The sequence below is a fragment of the Onychomys torridus genome, chromosome 9, assembly GCF_903995425.1.
Source record: "Onychomys torridus chromosome 9, mOncTor1.1, whole genome shotgun sequence".
NCBI classification, from domain to species: Eukaryota; Metazoa; Chordata; class Mammalia; order Rodentia; family Cricetidae; genus Onychomys; species Onychomys torridus.
In genome coordinates, this window is record NC_050451.1 from 41,963,601 (window position 1) to 41,983,280 (window position 19,680).

At 40.0% G+C, this 19,680-nt stretch overlaps 3 gene segments (V, D, J or C); all 3 read left to right on the forward strand.

Moving 5' to 3' along the window:
* Positions 1-2,553: 2,553 nt before the first annotated feature.
* On the forward strand, positions 2,554-3,329 carry LOC118590714. The segment is given in 3 exon segments: positions 2,554-2,605; positions 2,773-3,165; positions 3,247-3,329. Coding segments are annotated over 3 exon segments (528 nt in total).
* A 4,781-nt stretch (positions 3,330-8,110) lies between these two features.
* On the forward strand, positions 8,111-8,690 carry LOC118590716. The segment is given in 2 exon segments: positions 8,111-8,162; positions 8,323-8,690. Coding segments are annotated over 2 exon segments (420 nt in total).
* An 8,393-nt stretch (positions 8,691-17,083) lies between these two features.
* LOC118590717 lies at positions 17,084-17,575 on the forward strand. The segment is given in 2 exon segments: positions 17,084-17,132; positions 17,241-17,575. Coding segments are annotated over 2 exon segments (384 nt in total).
* Positions 17,576-19,680: the final 2,105 nt, after the last annotated feature.

Genomic DNA, 19,680 nt, shown 5'->3' on the forward strand with positions numbered 1-19,680 from the left:
CGGAATGGCTGGTGCCCAGGGATGGGACCTAGGTACAGGCCTCTCTGAGTATGACCCCAGGCACTCACCTCTGGTCCAGATGGTAGTGCTGGCTGGCTGGGATCTGGGGGCTGGTGTCTGAGTCTCAGGAAGTGGCTGGGGTCTCCAGCTCTTGTCCAGATGGGAGCTCCACTGGATGGGAGCTGGGGGCTGGTCTCTAATTCTGAGGAAGTGGCTGGGGTCTCGGGCAGATGAGTGTGGGGGCAAGTTGTGAAGATTGAAGGGTCTTCTGGGGGCTTTGGAGAAGGGGAACCTTCTCGGTGGGGGTGGGAGTGTCCTGCCCGATGGCCAGAACCTGGGGCCAACTTGGGCAGGTCTTTCCAGAATGGCTGGTGCCCAGGGATGGGACCTAGGGCCTCTCTGAGTATGACCCCAGGCACTCACCTCTGGTCCAGATGGGAATTCTGGGGCAGATGGGAGCTCCAGAAGTTCTTTTATTGTACAGAATTGTTTTAGATATCCTTTGTTATTTTTATTTTGTTGAGTATTGGTCTTTAAAGAATTGTGTTGGAATTTTAATGGGGATTTCGTTAAACCTATAGATTACTTTTGGTAAGATGGCCATTTTTACTATGTTAATCCTACCAATCTGTGAGCATGGGAGAGCTCTCCATCTTCTAATATCTTCTTCAATTTCTTTCTTCAAAGACTCGAAGTTCTTGTCATACAGGTCTTTCATTTATTTGGTTTAAGTTACCCCAACATGTTTTATATTATTTGTGAGTATTGTGTAGGGTGTTGTTTCCCCAAATACTTTCTCAGCCCATATGTCATTCATATATAGGAGGCCTACTGGTTTTCTTGAGTTAGTCTTGTACCAGCTACTTTGCCAAAGATATTTATCAGCTGTAGGATTTCCCTGGTAGAATTTCTGGGGTTGCTTATGTTTACTATCTTATCATCATGCCTGCCTTCTTCAGAGTCTGACCATGTGCATGTGGGCATTTCTCCTCTTCCTGGAATCACACAACTCTCAGCATTCTCTTCCCTGATCTTATTTGTTTCATTCAGATCCCTGTATTACAGTCTTCTTCATTAGAGACTAAACAAGTGTCTCCTCCATTTTTATGTGTTCTTATTATTCACTTTCAGTAAAATTTTAGTTAATGCTTATGGATTTATTTTGAATTAAATTATGTAAATCTAATAAATATCACACAATAAAAAGTATCGGCTTATTTAGAGGTTTAATTTCCACAATGTACTACTTTTAAAGTGGTTCATCTTTACCCCCCATTCCATGCAGACTGTCATGTCTTCTGACCATCTTGCATTTCCTCCACCAGGAATTAAAGAAGTGAAGAGGGTTTCTTTTGTGTGACTTGTAAAGTTATGGCCTGAAGTCACCTTTGCTGATGGTCTTGGTCCACTAGGGGGCACTGCAGGCTTCCCGGAAATGACTTTCTGAAGTGCCTGAAGGGTTGGACAGTTAAAGAGACCAGAGAACATGTGAGACTATTAGTCACAGAGAGCAAAGTTTATTCGTGGTCCTTAGCTTTGCTATTCTGTGGAGCTATAAAACTAGAGGAGCCTGAAAATCCACTGTGAGGATGATTTCTCGAGCAGAGATAAGGAAATAGAATTTTACTGGGCAACATGAAGTGTGAAATTCAATAGAAAATATCTAACTCCATGACTTTAAGTTTTAATATTTTATGATGAAAATCCCCAGAGTTCACTGATCCAGGATTATTCCTATATCTGTGATAGCCAAAGTTTTCATTGTCTTCACTCAGGATAGCAGGAACAAACATAATTAGTTGAGAGGAGAGAAAGTACTGAGGCACAAAATAGAAGACTAAAATAAATACAGAGACCAGCACTGCACTTGACCATCAATGTGTGGGTCTGTAGGGTGCAGGGAAGGGACTGGGGAAGGACAGAGGTGGAAAATGAATCAGGGTGAACGTTGTGTTCATAACCTGCTTGTTTACACAAATGAAAGTTTCATTGGAAACATTTTCTTTGCAGATGGTGATCTGCTGATTTCAACAAAGTGTATTTATTCTCCAGCACAAATTGCACTCCTTTAAAGAGTTTTTTAATAAGACTTTTCATACAGCTGATCTCTCAAATTCTGTCAAATTATAGATCAGAAATGGCTTACTCTATCTACTCTTCTATGTTCTGTGATGTACAGAGACTTTGGCTCTTTCCTGATATATCATCCTTTCCTCACAATTTCTTTCAAATGTCTCTTACTTTAATTGTTACAAACAAACAAACAAACAAACAAACAAACAAACAAACTCAAACAAACAACCCAACCAACCCTCTTTAGTTTTCAAGCTGGAGGTGACATAGCTTCCTGTTCCCTGCAGGGTGTTCATCCACAGCTAGGGAGCAGTTATTGTGAGGACTCACTGGGCTGCTGTGGGTGGGGATTTCCATCAAGATGAAAGAGCTCAGATTTTATTGGTGCTCAGTGGGTGAGGGAGAGCCTGCTGCTTGTTGGAACTAAGCTAGACACTGTCTGGAGCTGGGTGAAGGCACTTCAGCAGTTTGACAGGATCCATGGAGAGGAGCCTGGGAGCTGTGCTGGGGCTGCTGTGGGTGCAGGTTTGCTGTGAGTTGTGGCTCTCCCAGATGGGATAGGGGTGCTCCAGAGCTGCCAGAGGGAGGGCAGAACACAGGTGACCCAAAGCTCCTCATGGCTGCCCCCTGGGATATCTGACAGGGTGGAAACTAAGGAAGGATTGCTGGTTATATGATTTCTTTTCTCTCTTTGAGCAGGGGTCAGAGGGATGCAGGTGGAGCAGAATCCTCCAGCCCTGAATCTCCACGAGGGTGCCAGCTCTGCTCTGAGATGCAATTTTTCTATCACCATGAGAAGTGTGCAGTGGTTCCAACAGCATCCCAGGGGCTCCCTCGTCAATCTTTTTTACCTGGCTCCAGGAACAAAGGAGAATGGGAGGTTAAAGTCAACATTCAACTCCAAGGAGCTCTACAGTACCCTCCACATTAGGGATGCCCAGCTGGAGGACTCAGGCACCTACCTCTGTGCTGCTGATGCACAGTGCTCCCAGCAAGCCTGCAGCCTGGCTCCAAACTGCAGCTGGGTGTGCAGCTACCACCCTGCCACAGGGAGACACAACAGGAGGCTTTGCACAGCTGTGGGGTTTCCAAGTTATGTGTGTCTCTGTCATCTCTGCTAACACTACACAGTTGAGGATTGCTGTTTCACATCATTGTGCCCTTTCCTTACAGATACCCATTTTCAGGAAGAAATTCTCATGAAGAGTATTCGAACAACTGACAAATATAACAAGGTTCACAGTACTGTCAGGTAGATCCACTGCACAGTGTTCACTGCTCTTTATTGTTCTACAAAAGCATCAAACAGGCATGCTGTTCAGGGAACAGAAAAGAAATGATCCAGTGTTTCAGTCAATTGCAGATCTTTCAGTTATCAGAAGAATGAGACTCTTATTAGTTTTTTTGAGAATTTCATACAATGCACTTTGATCATATTCAGTTCTCCACCAATTCCTACCAGTTCCCCCCTCGTCCTTACTTTTCAGCTTTTCTCTCTTTGTTTTTGGGAAAAACCAAAACTTTCAAGTACTGTGTGTGCTGTCCTTACCTCATGGATGTGTGGCCTTCACTGGAGTGTGGTTGACCTACTGGGGCCATACCCTTAAAGAAAACAGATTCTCCATCTCTTAGTAGCTATCACAGGCCAACATGCCCTTAGTTAGGGGTGGGACTCTCTGCCCATGCCCCTACACTGGAATTTTGTGTAGCCTGAGCTTATGTAGGTTTTTGTGTGTGCTATTCCAGCTGTTTTGAGTTCAAATAAATTAATTTTCCTCATAATTGAAGACTTAATGATAAAATGCATCGATAATGATTCTCAATTACATGCAAATTACATTCGTTTAAATGAAAATTGCCCCCATGGGCTCATATATTTGCATGCTTTGTCCTCTGTTGATGAACTGTTTGGAAAGCATTAGGAGGTGTGGTCTTGTTGGAGGAGGCGTATCTCTGAAAGCGTTCTTTGAGGTTAATAAGCTCACACCTGGCCCAGTGTCTCTTTCTCTGCCTGCTGCCTACTGATAAGGATGGAAAAATTCTCAGCTACTTTTCCAGTACTATGCCAGCCTGCTGCCTTGCTCCCAGCCATAATGGTAATGGACTAACACTCTGAGGCTTTAAGCAAGTCCTGAATTAAATTTATTTTATAAGTTGCTTGGTCATGTTGTTTCTTTACACCAAAAAAACAGTAACTAAGACACAAGTAATGTAGCCATTTTTACTTTATCAGATTTCCACAACTTACAAAAAATGTCTGAGAAAGTAATATTTCATTAAAAGATAAGTTTATGTTTGCACTAAAAGAAGACTTACACAAAACTCATTTGTATTAGTAATTAAATCATTTTAGAAACAGTGTTCCACTACAATCATCAAACCTAGATTCAATAAAGTCCATGTCTTCAACTGTTCATCAGATGTGTGCTGCTATTGCACAGTACACAAGATAGCTGTAAGAGCTCAAGTGTCAGCTTCGTCATTTCCCTCATTCAGAAACTGTCACATGTTCTTTTTGCAGTTTTACATTTCTGAGGAGCACCTGACATCATCTAACTATACACCTTGAAAAGGAAGTTGCTAAAAGAATAACACTGTAAACACTAGTGAGTGAAATTGTACAAGGTCAGGCAAAAAAGTCACAGGATATCATGCACCATTGCACCCAAACTGAAGAAACACTAACAGAGCAATGTCAGTATATTTTATGACAATTTTTATTATTTTTGAACTGTTTATATAATGTATATGGATTACATTCTTTCCTGTCTCTCTAGTCCTCCCTTATCTCCCTTCTTGCCTAACTCAATCAATGTTCTCTAAAATAATCCTCAAAAACAAACAAACAAACAAACAAAACCCCAAAAACCAAGAAGACAAAACAACGTCCCTCCAAAAACAAAATCCCACTACAACATAACAATAACAATAACAACAAAAGATTCACACAAGCATGTTTGTGTTGGTCAACTACTCCTGAACTTGAGGTCTGCCCTGGTATGTGATTAAAATACCTATTATCACTCCACTGGAGAAAACTGATTTTTCCCTCTCACAGCAGGTATCAGTGGCAAAAGGTTTCTGAGTTAGGGATGGGAGTTCGTGTCTGCTTCCCCATCTCTGTGCTGAGATTTTGTGTGACTTGGGTTTGTTCAGATTTTGTGCACACTGTTATAGTCTCTGTTAGGGTGTATTTGCATCAGCAATGTCCTTTCATTTTGCTCAGAGACAAGTTGATGTAGTGTAGTGAATTCAGAGTGGTTATGTAGTGCTGGCCTGTAATCTCAGCACTTAGAAAGCTGAAGCAGGAGAATCATAAGTTAGAGGCCAGCCTAGATTTCATAGCAAGATTTATCTTAATTCAATGAGATAGAGTGTGTCAGTTCATTCAAAAGTAAGTGAAGGCCCAGAGGTAATGCAGAAATGGTTGTGCTGCACCCAAACTTGATGCTATCTGAATGTATTCTAAACTTGAACCAGCCTTTCTGCAGTACTCTTTGTAGGGCTTGCGCTGTACATGAATCAGTTGTCATAGGCACCCAACTGTAGCAGGCTTTCTTTGCCTGTCAGCCTGCAAATCATGATAAGGAGACTTATTATTAATTATGAATGCTTGGCCTTAGCTTTTAGACTTGTTTCTAGCCAGGATTTTTTTATGGCTTACTAACTCATTTCTATTAATCTATGTACTGCCCTGAGGCTTGTTTACCTCATTTATGTACTGTTTATCTTGCTATCCTGCTTCCTCCATGTCTGGCTGACCAGGCCGCTCTGGATGGTTCTCCCTCTCTTTCTCCTTCCTTCTCTCCCCAGAACCTAGATTCCTCCTCCTACTTATTTTCTCTGCCTGCCAGTCCCACCTATCCCTCTCCTGCCTATCTATTGGCCATTCAGCTTTTTATCAGATCAATAAGGTGTCTTAGGCAGGCAAGGTGAAACAGCAACACATCTTTAATCTTTACATTATTAAACAATTGCAGCACAAACAAATGTAACATATCTTTTTTTTTTTTTTTTTGGAGCTGAGGATTGAACCCAGGGCCTTGTGTGTAACACATCTTTACGTCATTAACAAATGCAGAAGAAACAAATGTAACACCTTCACATAGTTAATGTAATACTCTTCAGCATAGACAAATGTAACACATCTTTACATAGTTAGAATAATATTCCACAACATCTGTGGGCTTAAGGATAAGTATTTAGAATGTGATTATGGATTATACTGGCTTAGGAAAACGACAGTGGGAAGTTCTCTTTTAGAGTTCCTGACCTCTCCAGCCATGGGTGCTTGTTGAAGTTGACAGTACCATCCCATTGAGTGAGCTGTAAGTTCAATTCAATGGATGTTGGTTACCTCCAAGATATAAGTGACACTATTGAAGACTTGGATGATGGTCATTGTTGTGGCTCTTAGGTATTATAGCGGGATAGAAGTATTGACTGCCTCTTTCCTTGGCTGGTTTCAGAATATCTCTGGAAACTATGAGAGTCCTCAGGAAATAGACTCCTAGGCCAGTTGTAGCCCATTCTTCCAAGTCCTATGTCCAAAGTGTGTAACATCTCTAGGAATAGGGGCTTATCTTCAAATCTGTGAGTCAAGTAAAGACAATGGCAATAGTCTATGTTGTTTTGGGAGTCTTGTCTAGGGATGTCCTGACTGAACACTTGAAATGAGGTTTCTCATGCCAGGTATTATGTTAAATAGTCTATGGCTATAGGGGAACTTTATCACCCCAAGTGGCATAACATCATTTTAATTATTTATTTATAATACAAAGTGCATTGTATACAAATGCACTTATATATATTACATGTAATTTTGGGTAAATAGAAAATAATATGATTGCCTGTGACTTTTTCAAACACCCTGAATGTTATTTATCCCTCCTGTCTCCCTGCTGCATTGATCTATGTCCTCATTCTCCATTTAAAGCCCCCTTCATTTTTTACATTTCCCACTTCGTAGAAACTGTGTCCTGCTATTGCTCTTTTTCCCATACCCTCTCAGTCCCTGTTTACTGTCCTGGGGTTCATCTAGGAAATTACCACTGGAGAACATTTCTATAGCACTGGTTGGTTTTGTGGGTGTGCGGGTTGTCTTGCCTTTCATAATGCTTGTGTGTTTGTGATATGGTATAGGCATGTAGACTTCTTTCACTGTGTCTGATACTGTAGCCTGCCTTTGTTGAGCAGAATTTGGTTTCTCTTTTTGCTGTTGCTCAGATCAGGTTAGTTTCAGATCAGGACTGAAGTGTTTGTATGTCACTCAGAGATACTCATTATTAATGGCAGGGATGAGAGTGATGCTAACTCAGTGGTTATCAAGTGAATCTGTTGATAAGATTCAAGGTCTATGTTTGTGTGCTGTTGCCAAAGCTGTTAAAGTCCAGCTATGCCTGAGAGTGTGGTGGTCACACACACATGTTCTGGAAGACTTAACAGTCTGGGTTGATATGAAGGCTGCAGAACCGACAGCAAGCTTTCTGGGAGTGTGTGGAAGATATGAGTGGATGGGGATCTAGATACTCAATAGGCTAGACTGGTGCACAGGATGTGTAGCCATAGGTAGGCCTGGGGATATGAAGATTGAGTGTGATAGTGGGGATCTGGAGCACTCACCTGGCTAGATTGGTTCACAGTTATGTGACCCTAGGTATGAGAATGTGGTCCTTACATGCATGAGTGGGGGTTAGTGCACTCAGCTGGTTGAGCAGGTGCACAGGCTGTGTGAGCACAGCTAGGCTGGAAGAGCAAGGATGGCAGAGGAGGGCTGACTTCAGAAACTTTCCTGGAGTAAGAGAAAAACAAACTAGATTTCTGCAGTGAGAAATCTGACCACAGGATGGCAGTACACCTCAGCTGATGCACAGAAAGGCCATCTTAGTGAATTCTAAATGAACAGGCTTTTTCTTATTGGCTGGGCAAATAATTCAGCATGTATTGTTTTTATAACAACAAAGGACCAATTGGAACTTTCAACTTGCTCAGCTGGCTAGAGACTGATCACCTACAATTGATCCAAGTAGAAATCACAATGAGGACAGCTGTTTATGCTTCATTCATTTTCCTCTGGCTGCAGATGGACTGTGAGTTGAGGATGTGAGATGATTGTGTATGTTAGTGGGAGGTCTGTGGATGTTCAGAAGAATGGCTCATTTGGGCTTTCTCTATTTACTATAGGAAAAAAAAATAAGGAAGCATAATGATTTGGCAACCTTTCTCCTTTCTCTCCATCTTTCTGCACAGGGGAGAGCAGAGGCGAGCAGGTGGAACAGCACCCTTCCACCCTGAGTGTCCAGGAGGGAGACAGCGCTGTCATCAACTGCACTTACACAGACAGTGCCTCAGTCTACTTCCCTTGGTATAAGCAAGAGCCTGGGAAGCATCCTCAGTTCATCATTGACATCCGTTCAAATGCGGAAAGAATGCAGAACCAAAGACTCACCCTTCTATTGGATAAGAAAGCCAAGCATCTTTCCCTGCACATCACAGCCACTCAGCCTGCAGATTCAGCCATCTACTTCTGTAGAACAAATACACACTGCTCCCCAGGCACCTGCAGCCTGTCTTCAAACCTGCCACCAGGGCTGGAGTGGCACCTTTCTTTTTGCTAAGCCAGACATTCTAAGACAACATTTGTCACATTGTTTGAGAGTGAAAACTAACATGTAGGTATTAATAGGACATAAGATAAGACCCGGGATGACCCAGGAAGTTTAGTACTTGTTGTTGTTTGATGCTTAATATTTACTTGGAAATTCATATTCCTTGTATATAAAACTGTACTGTGCACTACGATATCTTGATTTAAGTAAACAGTGGTAATGAATAATTTGATGAGTAGGTGCAGAGAGTAACGTCTAAAGTAAAGGGTCTGCCTTCACCTTCTTTCTGTGTGAGCTAATTCTAACATGTCCATGTGTTTAGCAATCCAAAAGCTCTGTATAACATATTCTTACAGGAGTTGATGATATTCTGCTTAGAAAATAATGCATCTAGTGAACTTAAATTTGTCATTCAGATTTCTATCTTGTGTAACACCCTGTAGTTTCAATAACATAATCCCTAGTACCCCTGGGATTTTGACTCTTCAGATAAATGCTTTTGCAATTTTTGTGACTATAATTGACTTGCCAAATATACATATACATAAAAACAAAATGTATCAATGTGATTGACCTTTTACTCAGACTATAAGTTGCTGAAGTTTGTTCAAAGGTGAGTAACATATTGTATCAATATAGTCAATGATCTATTATACAATGTCAAGGCCATATACAATTAAATTATAGTAAAATAGGATTTTTATTAAATAAATAGTTTTGGCTGTTCTTGTCAAACATCCAGAAAGTAACTAAAAAGGACAGGGATGTTGATTCAATCCATTGTGTGATCATGTGATTACACACATGTATCTTATACCAGCCATACTTTGGGAACATCAAATATGAGCAGCACAGTATATTTTAAAGAAACACATTATTTCTTTCCATTCATATGTTTTACTAAAGATTCCACATCTTCAAGAAAACCAACTCTGTTTCTGTTGCTACTTTATCTTTCTGGTGTATGTGAAAAAGTGTGTGTATCAATCACTTATTCAACTCTAGCAGTGGATAGAGAAGGAAATGGACTGGTGGTCTATTTACCAATAGTTTTCTACAGATTTCTCTGCTCTATATTCATGTTCTGGAGGAATCAAATATTAGTGCCATATAAGGTGTATTTTTGATGGTGGATTAATCAATGGTAATAATGTATAAAAACAATTCCTTAATATTCCTACTTCTGACAAAGTTGGGATAATTTCAGAAGCATCCATATTCTTCTAAGAATAGACATAATTAACTGTTGGTTTGCTGAGTGTGATTCCCTCTTGACAGTCTAACCCTCACTGACTTATCTTACTTGCCCCTCTGTAACACTTGGTCCTGTTCTAGAGAAGCAAGTTTACTCTTGATTAGCCTATTTGCCCTGTAGTTGATAATGCTATGAAGGGCAAATATGGCTTACATTTTACTATTATAGGAGATAAAGTATAATTAAATGATTATTGATTTTCCACAGTAGCATTTAAAGTCATAGCTAATAATAGCTAGGGTTGTAGCACTAGTGATGGTTTTGTAGAAGTGAATACCTTGTTAGTGTAGCTACTGCCTAAGTAAATCCTGTATTAATCAAATTAGTAAAAAAAAATAAGACAAACTAGAAACACATAGCCTTCTAGTATTATTAAAGTAAGAAGAAACACCTAAAGGAAGAAAAGCAAGTGATTCTGAAGGAGAATTTGACAAGTAGTGTCTACTGTCATTGAAAATTCTACTATGACAAGCCTGGTGGGCTGTCTAGTTCATGCAAGTGCACATGTGTTTCAAAGATTCAAAGCCAGTTCTCTTCTTCTGTGGACTATGTAGATTTGCTGGAGATTAGTAAATATCTTAACTATAAGTAACTTTTTGGTTACTATTATTTTAGGATGAATGAAGTCATACTAGTTGGCAAAATGCAACCAAGGGGAAATAACTCTTCTTTTTCTGCTGACCTGGTTGAAAACTGTAGTGATGAGGTAATTTCCACAATATTCAGTGATGTCTTTCTCTTGAACTGTTTTAAAGTACCACCTCATCAGGGTTCAGGTCATACAAAGAAAGAGTAGGAAGGTCAAATTTTTGGTCTGTTTATGAAGGTACTGTTCATTATTTTATCTTGCTAAGTCTATGGATGGATTTCTGTATGTGTTGTGATAAACATGAATGTGCAGGCACCTCTCTCCAATTATGTTGACTTTGATTCCTTCAAGAATTTATATAGAGTGGTAGCATGGAGCCATATGGTAATTCTATGTTTAGTTTTTGACAAGCCTTCATAGTGATATCTATAGTGGTTGTAAAAATGTACATTACCACTAGTAGTGTTCAAGGCTTCTTTTTCTCATATATTCTCATCAACATTTGTTGATTTTTATTTTCTGGAGATTATCATGTTAATCCAAATAAGTCAGACTTGGAAAGACAAATACTGAAGGTTTTCTCTCACATGAAGAATCTAGATTTGAAAACAAAAAGATATGAAATTGGAGGGATACTATTTGGGACGACTAAGAGGAATATAGGATATGAGAGGGTAGGTAAGACTGCGTTATAGCAGAATGGATCTGATTAGAATATGTTATACACACATGTTATCTGTGCAATTAGCATAGAGTAAAGAAGTAAAAATACGTATGATTTGATGTGCCTGTTAGTGACCAGTTCATGGAAGACAACATAAGACTCTCTGAGGAAGAGAAATGCAAAGGGAAGGAACACTTTGCATAGCCCGTGTGGTTCAAGAACAAACACAGCGATGCGTGAGAGCCTTTGCTTGTGGTTCTGAGGATTGAATGTAGAGTCTTGAAAACACTCAGCAAGTGTTCTAGCATTGAGTTATGACCCAGCATAATATAATAATGAACTTCAGCTTTAGCATATCCTTGATTGTTTCCACTTTTTCAGAAGATAGCAGGTGATGAAAAAGTGAAATTTCTGAGTGAGTGTAAGGTATAACTTAGTGCTCCAGGAAACCTTTCTCAGTGAATAGAATAAATACAGGTAGAGAGCACAAAATGAAACTGGATTTTAGCCATTGTGAGTTTTGTAGATGGGATTGTTTCTACTTTTGATGAGCACAAAACTATGTATTATTACTAATATATACTTACTATTGAAACAGGGAATGAAATTTTATAAAATCACTGTGGAGATATTTAAATGATCCCATTGGATCGAGCTATTATTGAAACACCAGCCTTTAAGTTTTTATGGGATTTTTGTCATTTCAAAGACAGAGTTGCACATTTCCTGCTATTCTAGAAAACATTTCATATGAGCAATGAAGTTTCATCTGTTATATCCATGCTGTGATGAGCTGCCTCTGCAAGATTCACTCCGCCAGACTGCATTTCTGGCTTTGATCATTTCCTTCTTCTATTGATGAAACAAACTAGTCCTTTGTCATGTTTCTGTACAACACGTTGGATCATGTGTTAGATGCAGGTATTCCTGTAAGTAAGATAGACTTACAACACTTCCCCATGCATTTTGTTTTTTCGCTTTTAGACATCCTTTATTAAAGATGGGAGTAACTAGGTCATGTTTAATTACCTAGGTCATCTGTTCACGTGATGGCCAAGTTTCAATATTGACTCTCCTTTTTTTTGTTTTGTTTTGTTTTTTCGAGAGAGGGTTTCTCTGTGTAGCTTAGCACCTTTCCTGGATCTCACTCTGTAGACCAGTCTGGCATCAAACTCACAGAGATCCACCTGGCTCTGCCTCCTGAGTGCTGGGATTAAAGGCGTGCCCCACCACTGCCCGGCCTTCAATATAGACTCTTAAGTTGTAGGATTTTTAATGGAAGAAATCTCTTTGAGTAGTATTAAGATTTCAAACAATTCACACATTCATTGCCCATTTACAATAGGAATACATAGTTTCAAGAAGGTTAGGAAATACCACTGTCACTATAATACATGGAAGTTTTAGATATCAGCATTTTTATCCTATCTCTGCATATATTTATAATTTGATATACCCAAGAGGGAGCCATATGTTTAGCTGCATGATTAATTTTCCTTCTCTGCAAGAATTGGATTTTATAATGGAGTCAAGAGTAATTGTTTGCCTTAGCCACATCCACAGCCAGCATGTTATAACAACCCCCTGCGAGTAATAGTGACTCACACATATTGTAGCAACCAACTAATTTCTAATTGGACTTAAGACCTACTCAACAAGAGGGATGCTATGCCTTCTACTTGAAGGTTAGGTAATTACTCAGTGCTAGTGAAATTATGGCTATATAAGGAGAATTTATTATCACTAATTTACTACACCAGCATAATTCCTAAATATAATCTATAAACATTTATCCTTATGCCCACAGGTACTTGTATTCTCCATTCCTCATCAAGGAAACTTCTCTTTGCAGTAGATGGAGACTACTACATAAAACTACAACCAATCAAACTGCAGAGTTGTGGAGCCCAGTTCTCTCAAATATTATTTAAGAACCAGCCTTAATATTCTTCCCAGGGGCCCAGAAGAGGAGCTATGAATGGCAAGATTTATTTTTCGGAAAAGAATACACCGAGCTCTTTTGTCCATATACTTTTTCCCTCTGGGATAAAATTTTGTCTACACAGCTTCAGTTTAGCTCTTATGCCTTGCTCTTTTCTTGCCTGATTTCTCTCTACATTTATCTGCTGTCTCTTCTAAGTTCTGTCTTAATTCTCTTACCTTAGTTCCGCCCCATCTAGGTTATCCATCTAGTTCTTTCCCATCTCAGCTCCTCTCCCATCTCCTTCTTTCCCATTTTATTCTCCCTCATCTTCTTCTTCCCCATCTGGCTCTTCCTCATCTTCCATCTCATTCCTCTATACTCTCTTCTAGCCTTTCATTCTACTTCTTCCCATTTAGTTCATTCTTCCCCAGTTCTTACCCATCTAGTTCTTCCATTCTCTTCTCTCTTCTCCATCTTGTCCTTCTCTGAAAACAAAACTGCCTTTTTAACCCTTTGACCCTTATCTCTCCAAGCCTTCTCTGCTTCCACCATTTCTGGCAAGTGTGCTCAGTCACTAGGCAACTTGGCTAGGCAACTTCTATGACAGCTAGATGTACCTGTAAGTTGGAACCCTTTAGTTCTTATTTAATAGTTAACTCTCTAAGACTAGAGATAAGACTTTGGAAAGGAGAAGGTTAAGCTTAATTAGCACATCCACCAGATCTTCTCAAACAGGTAGTCTGGATGCTTAAGTCTGTTCTTAGAGGGTATAGAGGTATCTCTGATAAGATACTTTTGTCCTTCTGGGAATGGTCCTGTCCAGATGCTGCTAATGACAATAATTACAGAAGGTCCTGAAATTAGGGATCCTGACTGTGATAGTGCTCAGAAGGTTATCTAAATATTCCTTTAGTAGAGGGGAAATTGTGCCCAAAGAATGATGGAAAAGCTACAATAGCACACGAGAAACTCATAGTAGGAAACAGCTAATAATCAAAATCCAATTTCACCAAGACTCCTTGAGCCTCAGCTTGACTCTGGAAGGCCCTTGGCTTCTTCCAGGTATTAGCTTGTCATAATCAGCTGAAGTCCTACTTCATATATTTTCACGGCTTGCAATACAGTTCCAAAGGATACCTCCTCTTCCAATTTTTAAAAAATGATTTTTAATTATAAATTGTGTGTGTGTGTGTGTGTGTGTGTGTGTGTGTGTGTGTGTGTGTGTGTATTACATATGTACCTGGTAGTCATAGAGGTCAGAAGAAGGCATCATGTCTCCTGCAATTTGAGTAACAGAGAGTTGTGAGCTGGCATGTGGGTGCTGGGAATTTAACCTGAGTCTTCTGCAAGAGCAGCAAGTGTTCTTAACTGCCAACTACACTCTTTTTTAAAAGATTTATTTATTTATTATGTATGCAATGTTCTGCCTACATGCACGCCTGCAGGCCAGAAGAGGGCACCAGATCTCATTACAGATGGTTGTGAGCCACCATGTGGTTGCTGGGAATTGAACTCAGGACTTTTGGAAGAACAAGCAGTGCTCTTAACCTCTGAGCCATCTCTCCAGCCCTATACTCTTAATTTTTAAGATAAGACTTACTAAAAAGGGATCTGGGGAAATGACTCAGCCATTGAGAGAATTCCTTACTCTTGCACAGGACTGGAGTTCAGTACCCAGTGATCACACCAGGAGGGTGCACAACCTCATGTAATTTCAGCTGAGGAAATCCAATGCCCTCCTGTCTCCATGGACTCCTGCATTTCCTGCACAGACCATGCATAGACATACAAGCATGCACCCAAGTTAACAATACCTTGAAAAGTCTTTTATAAACTCAAAATTAATTTAAATTTTGGCATGGCAGTATCAAAACATTTTAGAATAGACATGACCACTTTTTGATTGGCTGAAGTAGAGTTATGCAAGCCCCTTGAGTGGCATATATAATGGAGTTATATTCTATGAGCAGAAATTAACATTCTTAGCTAACCTGCCTCTAGACAGCTGTCAATTATTTGCAGAGAAGATAAAGTTATGCATTCAGTGTGTCATCAGATTGGATGGAGATTTCAGCACAAAGTCTGGAGGTCTTCAGTCAAGTTAGACAATCCTGAAATTACTTGGAGACAAGGAGACTAGGCTCTGACTAGTATACCTGTCCTAGTTTGCTTTCTGTTGCTATGATGAAGTATTCTGAGAAAAAGCAAGTGATGGGTGGTGACCCAGGACCAGAAATTAAATTACCATACTGTCTGTCACCTATGGATCCTAGCTTCAGATGTTTACATTTTTGTCTTTAAAAGAGTCACTGTAGAAGCCAGGAAACTACAATAGGGTCACTGGAGAAAAAAAGCATATAAATCCAATGGTGACATGACTGTCTTTAGGGGCAACTAACTACCTTCTCATTGGACTTGAGGCCTACTCTGTGGGAGAAGGCACATATTCAGTGTGTCATCCTGTAAAACAGCCTATGGCTATGAAATTGTAAAAAAAAGGAAAAAGGAAAGAAAGAAAGAAAAATGACAAGAAGAAAGGATATATTTTTTAGTACATGATTCTACATCTTATTTAGAAACACAGTGTGAAGAGAACATTCTGAATCAACTATAGTCCTGATGATCTCAACCTCTATTACCTTGAACACAAAGGTTCTGAACCAAAGGCTGGCATTTACAGACTACAATTATAACTTTAAAAAAACAAACAAACTAGAATTAGGAAACAGATGTGGACAAAGGTGAGAAAGAACACCTTTGTAAGAAGACCAATTCTGTCAGTGAGGAAAAATTACTAAGACCAAATTGAAGAACAGAAAGACCTCCCACAGAAACATGGTATCCACGAAAGCCAGACTCATGAGTAGAAGCTTTGACACCTGAATGAAGAAGCTTTTCTGAAGACACTTATGTGAGCTGGCTGCTTAGAATGCCCTCATCAGATCTGCAAGGAAGATTCACAAATGTCTCCCCAAACCCAAATGATAGTCAGCTTTGTGATTCCTAACAGCACACACCACTGGTCACAATGACATTTACAGGAAAGAGTTAAGAAAATGGTCATAGCCTATGTTTGATGTAGAGTCTGGAACAATATGAGTCCTACATGCCAGTCACAACTGCTTCCTTATTGTGGTTGTGCTGTACAGTTAACCCTCAAACATTGTTTCAAGATACCAATGACCTCTAAGTAAATGAGCAGCACGAACCCATCATTTCAAATTTCTAGAATGTAAAAGAGCAGTTCCTAGTCATTACACATTCTTAGAGCCATTAATAATTATTGCATTTCATAATAAAGTAAAAATTTTAAAGGTATGTTTATATCACTTTATACACATGAATGTTTTGCCTGCATATCTTTTTAGTACCCATGTGTTTGCCTGGTACCCACAGGGGTCAGAAGAGAGAGTGAGTTCCCCTGGAACTGGAGTAACAGATGGTTATGAATCACTATGTTTGTTCTGAGTATCAAACCTGCATCTTCTGTAAGAGCAACAAATTTTTTCAAGTGCTGAGCCATCATTCTAGGTCCACATAGTATCTTAATACAAATTCGAGTCATTGGAAATAAACTAGGAAAATGTACTTCTTTACTTTCAATTTATATGCTAAATACCCAAACAGAAAAACCATCAGTTGCTCCACTACAACACTTTCATGTCAGGAAGAATCCCAAGAAGGGCAACATTGAATATGTTAATGGCCACTGTTTATGTTCTTTACATTGATAAGGGCCACTTGACTTCTGACATGTGTCTTGCAAATGATATTGAGGATGAGAGCACATTTCAGACTTCTGGGAGGTATGCAAGGGTCCCTAGTTTAGTCTCTGTCCACCAGGGGGAGAAGTTTCTTTACACAAGATCATTATCTTTGTGAATTATAAGCTTCCTAGTTTCATCATTTGATATCATTTCATCATTTCTTCATGTGAAGAGTCAAGCACATTACTTGGGTGACACTAAAGATGAATATTTCCCCAGCTTTAGTGACTGTGGTGCTGCTGTTCATGCTTGGTAAGTGAAGTGACTTAGAATTTGCACTCTTCTATGCTGTCAGAAAAATATTTAATCATCTAAGAGCTTTGTCCTTAGTGTGACACAAGTATCCTTTTCTTCCTTCAGGGAGGACCCAGGGAGACTCAGTGACCCAGAAGCAAGGTCAAGTGACTCTCTCAGAAGACGACGTCCTATTTATAAACTGCACTTATTCAGCCACATCTTACCCAACTCTTTTCTGGTATGTCCAGTACCCTGGAGAAGGTCCAGAGCTGCTTTTGAAAGTCGAAACAGCCAACAACAAGGGAAGCAGCCGAGGGTTTGAAGCCACATATGATAAAGGATCCACCTCCTTCCACTTGCAGAAAGCCATGGTCCAAGAGTCAGACTCGGCTGTGTACTACTGTGCTCTGAGTAACACAGTGCCACAAACTGCAGGGGGAGCTGAGCACAAACTCTGAGAAACAAAAGAAAGCCTGACTTCTGATCACCTGTTTCCACAGTCTGTATGGTGTGCCCCAATATTTCCCTGAATGATGTAAATCATACTAATAGTCAGAGCAGAACAAGAAGTAGGTGTTACCACAGCTGGATTTCATAGGGGAAACTGCAACCCTAGGACATTGGTGGTTCCTTCTAGAGGGTCACAGTGATTTCACAGGAGAGCCATGGAAGCAATGAAATGCTGTCTTGATCTCCATATACAAGTCACTGCCTTCATATTGTTGCATGTCACCTCTGGCCTAACTTATTAAAAGAGGGCTAAAATGCCAGAAAAGGTGGCATCTTGATAATGTCTACCTAATACTATGGAAGAAGACGTTATAGAGGGCTACAGCCATTCTATACCTCACAATTTCTAAGAGAGACATAAGGGTAACTAGAAAGGAGAAAGGGAAGCTGGAGCAGGTACATGATCTTCAGGGTTTCTGTGTGCCCCTCTTCTCTAAATCCTCCCCAGTCTCATCACCAGCTCTGTAGCTGACCATCAGCTGTGGCCTCTCCCCTCTCTTTGTCCTCATTCCCAGAGCACTAAGCAGATCCTGATGGCACACAGTAGATTTCTCTCTTCTGTGGATCTCCTCACCCCACCCCTGTTCCAGCTCAACTCCTTGCCTAAGTTTCAGCACCCAGTACCAAGAAACACGTTATATCTGGAATCCTAGTGGCCACACCAGGCAGGATCTCAGAAACATTCACTACCAGGCAACCCACAGCCACCACACTCTTCTTATGACCAGAGAGGGCAAGAGCAACAAATATCCATCAAAGACAAGACCAGATAGCAGCACCAGGAATTACAATGATTCCCAACCCAGATGCCTAGATTCCAGCATAAAAATCAATAACAGCCAGATGATCTATCTCCACTAAAGCCCAGAAACCCTGCTATAGAAGGTCCTAAAAAATGCAATGTAGCTAGAGCATTAAACAAGCACTTCAGAATAGCCTCCATGAACATGTTTGAGGTTTTGAAAGTGGAAATGAGTAAATCTCTAAAGGAAATCTAAGAAAACACAAACAAGAAATGGGATGAAATGAAGAAAATAGTTTAAGATTTGCAAATGGATAGAGAATCTAAAAAGAAAGCATAAACTGAGGGTATTCTGGAAACCAAAAGTTTAGTAACTCAAACAGGAAGCTCAGAGACAAGATGGAAGAAAAAATTTCAGCCATTGAAGACCTGACAGAAGACATGGTTTATTGGTGAAATTATTAAGGCCACTCCATGTAGTTAAAAGGGAGGTTTATTTTGTGGGGTAACTTACAAATGAAGGTTTAGGTTGCAGGGTCTGGCAAAGGTATAGCACAGTCTGGCGGTGTTCTCTGGAGAACTCTGCTTGGTCTACCTCCAGCATCCAGGGTCCCGGAACCAAGAGAGAGAGACCTCCTCTCGAACCTTGGTCTTCTGCTTCCTCCTCTGCCCTGTCTTGTGGGTGTGACCATTACCAAAGCCTCAATGGGGGTTGGAACTTCCAGGCCAATGCTGGGATGGCTACCCACTACATCTTCCCCTTTTGTCTAAATAAGAAAGTTGTAACCTAATACAAGACTATATACAAAGAGATGGTTATCAAATATTGTCCAGGAGTAATGAGGGATAATGACTTAGATAAGTTGGAATTACAGTAAGTGGAAACAATATCAAGCAAAAAACATATAGTAAAATCCAGGGAAGTCTAGGGCATGGGTAGGTGGCATGTTATAAAGATCATTCCAAAAGGTGTCCTATCCTAAAGAACCTGAGTCTAATATTTAATATATTTTATTTAAGATATTGTATATGTATATATATTAAGTTGTAACTATAACTGTTAATCTTCAACCTCATCAAAGACCTGAGAAGGAATATAATAATACCTGAGAAATGGGAGAAGGATGCAAGCAACTTTCGGGAGTCTTGTAAGAGTAGACAGAGATAGCTAGCAGCCTGAACAGTCACCTAATGTTTCTCAGCATCATTGGTGCATTCAAATTGGCTACAGGCCTAGAGTATCTGACAGACCATTTTCAGAAGCAGGAATTCTGAAAGACCATCTTATCCTGTCTTGGCAAAGCATAGTGG